General features: G+C 40.3%; 1 protein-coding gene across 1 annotated transcript; it reads left to right on the plus strand.

The window, feature by feature from the left end:
• Positions 1 to 1,714: 1,714 nt before the first annotated feature.
• On the plus strand, positions 1,715 to 7,427 carry sNPF (short neuropeptide F precursor). Its single transcript, XM_017616221.1, has 4 exons — positions 1,715 to 1,903; positions 2,056 to 2,519; positions 6,598 to 6,807; positions 6,964 to 7,427. The coding sequence occupies exons 1-4, from the start codon at positions 1,810 to 1,812 to the stop codon at positions 7,054 to 7,056; spliced, it is 861 nt and encodes a 286-aa protein (XP_017471710.1). The 5' UTR covers positions 1,715 to 1,809; the 3' UTR covers positions 7,057 to 7,427.
• The last annotated feature ends 202 nt before the right edge of the window (positions 7,428 to 7,629 follow it).

Raw genomic sequence — 7,629 nt, forward strand, 5'->3', positions numbered from 1 at the left:
GCATTATTTTTAAAGCCCATAAAAAGCACAAAAAATAAGCCCAGAAAAGTAGTAAAAATACTTCATTGAATGAATGTTTTGCTAAGTTACGGTTAACTTAGCAAAGTCTTAATTATTTACCAAATGGTCGGAGCACAATAAAAAAACGAAAAGTGGCCGAAAATAGCACACAATGAGCACAATAATACGAACAAATTTTTCTCTTCATTTTTTCATTTTAGCGCCGCTAACTTGATTGAGCTTGAACTTGAAGCTGCTGATGCTGTTAATGCTACTGGCGCGGATGTGCCCGCCTCTCCTTCTCCTACCCCTTGGCGGACAGTGGAGAGCAAAAGAAGGAAGCAAAGTCGTAAGCCGGTGCGTGTGGTTGGATCCAATGACTGCAGTGATCTAGGTGTTGCAACTCCATTTAAGTGGTTGCATTTGTCATCTTTCTTGCCAGGCCAGTTTCTTGTGATAACATTATTGAGTACGTGGGGAACCACACTGGCATTGATAAGCGACGCATTTCTTGCTACAAGCTCGTTAAAAAAGAGTCGAATCTGGAATCACTAACACACGTGAATTTTTAGCTTGGTGTCTGCTGTGAAGTAGCTCATGCGCCCTCGTGTAGTTGTTTATCATCAGAACCAGCTGACAATACAAAGCCAGTCGATAGCACTGTTAGTGTGGTTGCACATAGTAAAATCAAAATTTATTTTCAAAATGTTTCTGGAATGAGAACTAAAGCTGATGTAGTCCGTAGAGTGAGCTCACATTTGGATTTTGACATATTCGTCATCGTCGAAAGCTGGTTAACACCTAATTTCTTTGGCTCAGAATTCTTCGATCCCGATTTATATAATGTTTATNTCCTAATTTCTTCTTTTCTATGACTCAGAATTCTTCGATCCCGATCTATATAATGTTTATCGTAAGGATCGCGACGAAATCAGGTCGGGCCTGTCCAGAGGCGGGGGAGTGCTTATAGCAGTTCAGCGTAAATTGTGCTCGTCGATGGTTCATCCTCAAAATAATGATTCTATCCTCGAGCAGTTGTGCGTAAATGTAGATGAACCAAATCGGACTATAAATACGGAGTTTTTAAATATCTCGACTCCTACGCCACCAGCGGATTGAAGTTTGAAGTTTCAAGTCTTTTGATCATCGGAAATTAGGTTAAAAATTTTTTGCAAGAATTGACCCAGACAAACATTGCAAGTTAAATAAAAGTTTGCAATAAAGCAAAGAAAAAATGTTCCCAATTCCCTCAAACAATCCTGAATTCATTTGACAGTCGAGAATCAGATTTTGAATTCCAAAAGCTATAAACGAAATTACTTGACTCACCAAAGTTGAAGTAATGAAAAGAATATAAAAACTCATGATTTCCTACTGTATTAAGAATTTACAAAGCCATGAATAAATCCAATACACTGTTTACTTAAATCGCTTTAAAGCATCTTATGACCTTCAACTGCGAATGCCACACCTTTAATCCAGCTAAGGCACTTCAAACTCTTAACTTTAACTTTTCAATTTTGTTAAATTTAAAGTATTTGTAAACTTCTTTGTCGATTACTCAAATACATATTGAGGCGTATTCTTGTTTTCGTTCATGAAATTTTCCTATCACTTTGTATAAAAAAAAAAAATTCAAATTTTCGACTCGCACGAAAACAAGAATACACCCCATTGATTTCTCTTCCATTCTCCTTTTCCACTTGCAGCTATCGAAAAAGTTTCAACAACTTTAAAACAACAACAGCTACAACAGCAGCACCAATAACCGACATCTATACAAAAGCAAAACACAAAAAAAGCATCAACATGTGTCTTTCACAACCGTTAATGAATGCGCTCGCATTTATTTGTTTGAGCGCACTGCTCTGGCAGCATTGCTGTGCTGATATACCGGACAACAGTGCGTATACGCAATATACAAATATACATACATACATATATGCCATACTCATACACACATTTATCACACATAATAACTCACTTTGCATTATTCTCTTTTTTCACCCCCGGCACTCGCACTCGCACTCGCCGTCGCCCTCGTCCTCTCCTCAGATGTCATCAATAATTTGTACGACAATTTACTGCAACGTGAATATGCCGGTCCTGTAGTTTTTCCTAACCATCAGGTCGAACGGAAAGCTCAACGTTCTCCTTCCCTGCGGCTGCGTTTTGGTCGCCGCAGCGATCCGGATATGTATTTGCCCGCCGAGAAACGTTGGTTTGGCGACGTCAATCAAAAGCCAATCCGTTCGCCTTCATTGCGTTTGCGTTTCGGGCGTCGCAGCGACCCGAGCATGCCATTGCACAGCGAATTAGATGCTCTAATGAACGATTTGGCAAGTGTGAGCAACAATGGTGGCATTGCCGATGCAGAGGATGCAACTGCATTTTTTGGCGATGAATATCCAGAGGACATTATGGAGAGCGCTTTTGAGCGTGTTGTGCGTAAGCCACAACGTTTACGATTCGGACGCAGCTTGCCGAGAATACAGAACAATGTTGATGACGAATTAGAGGTAAGTGGAATTTAATGAAACGGAAATGCGAACATATAATTACATACTAATTTATTTGCCAGTTTGAGTAGGCTAGTTTTGGGTAGGTAGAGTGGGTGGCTAGGCTAATGCATAAATTAATAAATTGGTTTTAAAAAGTGATGTTTATTTCAATGATTCAAATTATCAAAATTTCATTCGGTCCTTACTTATAACCTACGAGTACATTTGATAGAAGAGAAATAAATAAGAATTTAAAAAAAGCTAATCTTTGGCCTGAGAGTTAATTTTGTATAGTTACGCCAAATTTCTTCAATAGATTTGGTGTTTTTTTATAACCCGGATATGGCCTGCGCCACTCGTGGTGTCGTTGGAAAGTCCATGTGGAGTAGGACTTTACTTCACTTGGCATTTCCAATTGGCTTCAGTTGGCACAGAAGAGAAACGACTGGTGTACTTTGTTGAACTCGCCCAAAATTGTTAATGCGGTTAGAGCACTAAATAAGAAGAAGAAGAAGTACGGTTGGTTAAAATGTTCATGCTCTTCCAGAAGATCTAACAGCAGATAGATATTCCCTTCTCCCGAAGATAGGTTAGGTTAGGTTAGGTGGCAGCTCCGTGCAACCGCGGCTCACTTGAACAATTTGGAGACTGTCCTTTACAATACCACATTCGGAACGGCACTCAATACTTAATCGATAAAACGTCCCGAACCGGTTATGTTTTAACAAATTCGGAAAATCTCAATGCTCCAGAGCTCCTCGGATCTATTAAGGATGCGAGAGCCAAAGTACCTCAACCTTAGCCTCGCAAAGGCGGGGAACCTAGGAAGGTAGTGTTGTTTCCACCTCGTCATCTTCCCGGCAACTGCGATATACAGGGTCCGACAATATGCTCCGCCTTACTGCGTGAATACCGATTGGACAGTGACCTATTAAAGCCCCCAGTAAAAGTGAGAGATATGCCTTTATGAATTTGAGCAGTGCCCTCGTCCACCCCTGTCCACCCTCGGCCAGAAAGACCTTACGATCGCACATGTCCTGGTTTTCGCCCAGTTCGCGCCGAGCTGACATGAGGCCCATCTATCAAAGAGTGTACCCAGCCGCTCTTTATCAGGCGATAACGTTTTACGAGTGGCTTTCCTGACCAATTCATCAGCCACGCAGTTCCCCTCAATGTCGTTGTGGCCCGGAACCTAAATAAGCCTAATACAGAAGTATTCTGACGAGGCCGAGGGAGAGAGCAGACAGCCCTTAACCAAACTAGAGCGCCAAGTTAGGCTATCAGCAACTCCGGAGCATTGAATCCACCGCCTCCTTGATAGAAGCCACTTCCGCCTGAAATACACTGCAGAGTCTGGAAGCCTGAACTTAGTACTCATAGAGATCCTACCACCAATCCTGCCGTCCAGTTTCGATCCACCTGTGAAGAAGTTCACTGCTCCCCCTCTCCAAAAGCTCCGCGCCCAACCCAATCCCCCTTGAGGGAAAGTGGGCAGTGGCAGTGTGAGAAGCTTCTTGGAGCTATTTCGGTGGCGCAGTAATCCGTACGATCAGCGATGAAAACAAAGCTCCCTAGAAATGCAGAGTGACCAGTCTCAAAGTCGATCATCCAATACCCCACTAATGCTAATTAAAGCAGCCCTTTGTACTCGCTCTAGCTGCTTAGGTAGATTAGCCTTTTCCAGTGAGTTCCACCAGACTATGGCACCTTAAAACATACAGCAAATTGAGGTCACTGATGCCTTCCTTACCCTTTCCTCTATGTTTGGCCTCCAAGGATCAGGTCCAAACATTTGACCTTGTCAGACAGCTGTAAGCGCTGACCTCCAACTGAGGAAAGAACATCGTCGGGGATTTTATACTTGCTAGTGAATAAGACTAGTTCCGTCTTACTGGAATTGATGGTGAGGCCACTTTTGACCGCCCAGTTCGTAACTAGATTAAGATACCGTTGGGTCAATTCATAAAGCGTCTTCAGGTATTTACCTTTAATACACTGAGCCAAAAGCACAACGGTTTTTTCAACCAACTTATGGTTTGATTTTTTCATGGTTAATAAGCCGATTGTAATAAATGTGATTCAAGTTGAACATTTAAGAACTAATTCATATGTATGGCAGTGGCTGAAAGTGCAGAGGTGATTTCTGTTATTTGTTGGGTTCCAGCAGTACGAATGTCGTCAGTGCGACACATAACTTTTATTTTTTTGTTTTTGGTTTTTCTTAATTACGAAAAAGCCTCTGTGAAGTGCAGAATCAAATCAACCGACGAAGAAAATTGATTCAAGTAGAACATTTGAAGGCAGATTTATAAAGCGGCTGTAGCTGAGTTTGCACAGATGCTTGCTGTTATTTGCCAACATTCAGAAGATGCGGGACCAAATCTCGTCAGAGGCAACTTGTTAAAATGATAATAAAAATGTTTGTCTTGCATCTCTGAATTATGAAAAAGCACCTGTGAAGTGCAGAAAATAAACGTATTCAAACGAAAAATTCGGCAACCAAAAGTTCGATTAAAGTAAACAAAAGTGTGGTTTATATTACCAAATCATTGTTGAAAACATCAACCAAGGCATTCTTAATATTAAACAAAAATCACACTGATTAATTTTCAAGCTTGAATTTGGTAATATTAACAAATTTGTGGTTGATTTTTTCTCAGTGTATAAGTGCAACATATTCTGCGTAGGCAATTATCCAACAGCCGTGCTTCTCCAGCTTCTCTATTAGATCGTTCACAACGACGACGCAGAGCAAAGGTGAGAGGACACCACCCTGCGGGTTACCTCTGTTGACCGTGCGGTGTAAGCAGGCGCTGGCCCATATAGCCACGATAGTTCTATTGAGCAGCAAGTCTTGGATTCAACGATTATTCAACGAATTAACTATTGCCTCCGCCAGGACATTATTAAAAGCTCCCTTGATATCGAGAAAGGTTCCTACAGCAAAATTTTTGTGAGTGAAGGCTTCTTCTATCCTCCTCACAATTGTGTGTAGAACGGTTTCTATGCCTACAATAAGCTTGCTGAGTTCTTGGTGGCGATCTCGAGGAATCCCGAGCTTATTTGTAAGAGATAATTTTAGTAGAGGAGCATACAATGCAGCTGGCGGACATTTTTCGAAGGCTTGCCTGCTGTTACGGAGGAATATGCATGATTTCCAAATTTTCCGAAGCTACTTGCCATGAAGATATTGCCATGAGCTATCTTGAGGACCGGCTTAATTGATGTTTGTGGCCTTTGTTCGAGTTGCTGTAGCATCTATGGCACTCCCCTCTGCATTCTGAGGTGATCCATTATTAGGAGAGTACCTAGCGTTGGCACCGATTGCGTAGCTAAATACCAGAAGATGGCTGCTGGGCTTCACCTTTCCCCACCAAAATACAATCCCTAAATCTGAGTTTTGCTGCGATAAATTCTTCTAGGCTAGTCTAGTATGCAGAAGTGCTCCGATATCTGATACCCACTGGAAGATTATACATAGTGTATACAGCATTCTAACAAAAGGCAGAAAACGCTGTCCAGCCTGTAGGTAGACATTTAGAGAGTTTTGGTGGGAAAATGAGTGTTAACTGATACTCCTAGCCTAAGTCACCGTACAAGCACATCAAAGAGGAGAATTCATCTTATGCCTGCAGTGTACTTAACCTAAATTCGACTGATGTCTGCCTTGTAAGCGCAGATGGTTATAGAAGTATTATCTCAGCAATGAAAAATATTTTCAATCCAGTTCCTAATCTATCATGCTTCGCATGGGGCAATATGATATTTTCACCAGCGACAGAAATAGTCATGTATATAAGGAAATAGATCTAAGCCCGCCTAGAACGACCACTGATCCGGCATGTATTCCTAGTCTTAGTGTGGTTTGGATCTTCGTCCACGTTCGTTCCCCCGTTAATCTTTTGAGTGTCTGGCGCTCCATCAGAGCAACGAATTGGGTTAATTTCTAGGATAAAAGCAAGTATTTAAGTAGTCTCAAAATCGATATTTTGAATAACGAAAATCTGCCAGATCTGTTTTTATTTTTATTTCTACTTAATTCCAAGAAATGTTTTTACATCAATCACACAATAAATATTCTAAATCATCCTTTCAGCAAACCCGCGAACAACGCCAACAAACAGAGGACTTTTTCAACTCGCTGCTGACTTCGGAAAAATTACACAACATGTTGCTCTCACTACGTCAATTCGATGGCGAACCTTTGGCTGCTGATGATAATGAATTCCAACGTGAAGTACGCAAACCAGCGCCACTCCGTCTGCGATTTGGCCGTAGCACTGGCGGAAATGCAGAAGCGCAAAAGGTATGCCATGGAGTTGAAGAGTTCTATAAGAATGAAGTAAACTAATTTTGTAATCGATGAATACTCGTTTAAGATTTCTACAATTACAAAACAAAAATTTCTGCATAAAGTTTTTTTTTCTATTTTTATTCACTTTTTGATTTATTTTCTTTGCAGATAGTCACTGCACAAAATGCATTAGATGCGAACAAAAGTGTAGCAGTTGTCGCACCGCCACAACAACACCAACAAGCACAAAATAAAAATTAAATACAGCAAAGTATGTAACCTACAATCCACACATATGTACTTAGAACAATTGGCAACCAAACAAGGAAGGCTAACTGCAGATAGGCAAGGGCGTGAAAAAAGTGTTAAGAAAGAAATTTTATGGTGAGAACGTGCGAAGATAAATTTAATTTTAAATACATACCCCCCGGAAAAAATGCAAAAACTTGTCATAATCTAACCCTATAAATATGCCCATAAAATTTAACGGTAAAAAATATTTAAACTTTAAGCTTTAAAATTGACTTATACTTATATGTATGTACTTATACATTTTCATTTGTTTCAAAGCTGTTGTGCAATGCAGTCTACTCCAGGAAAAAAATTTAAAAATTATTTTTTTTTATCTCACATATGTATGTAGATATGTTTGTACATACATATATTTGGGCAATGCCCTTAAACAACAAAAATTTTAAAACTCAAAACTCAAAAATACTTCATGCATAAATTTTGACAGTTTAGTAAAAGTTTCGAGAATTTCGAGGTTTTCAAGGCGTAGTCCAGTTACAGGAATGCGCCTATTGTATTTTCTAATATTGAAGATAATTTCGC

This window comes from Rhagoletis zephyria, unplaced genomic scaffold (assembly GCF_001687245.7).
Source record: "Rhagoletis zephyria isolate East Lansing unplaced genomic scaffold, Rhagoletis_zephyria_1.1 Rzeph_scaffold_01169, whole genome shotgun sequence".
Lineage (NCBI taxonomy): Eukaryota > Metazoa > Arthropoda > Insecta > Diptera > Tephritidae > Rhagoletis > Rhagoletis zephyria.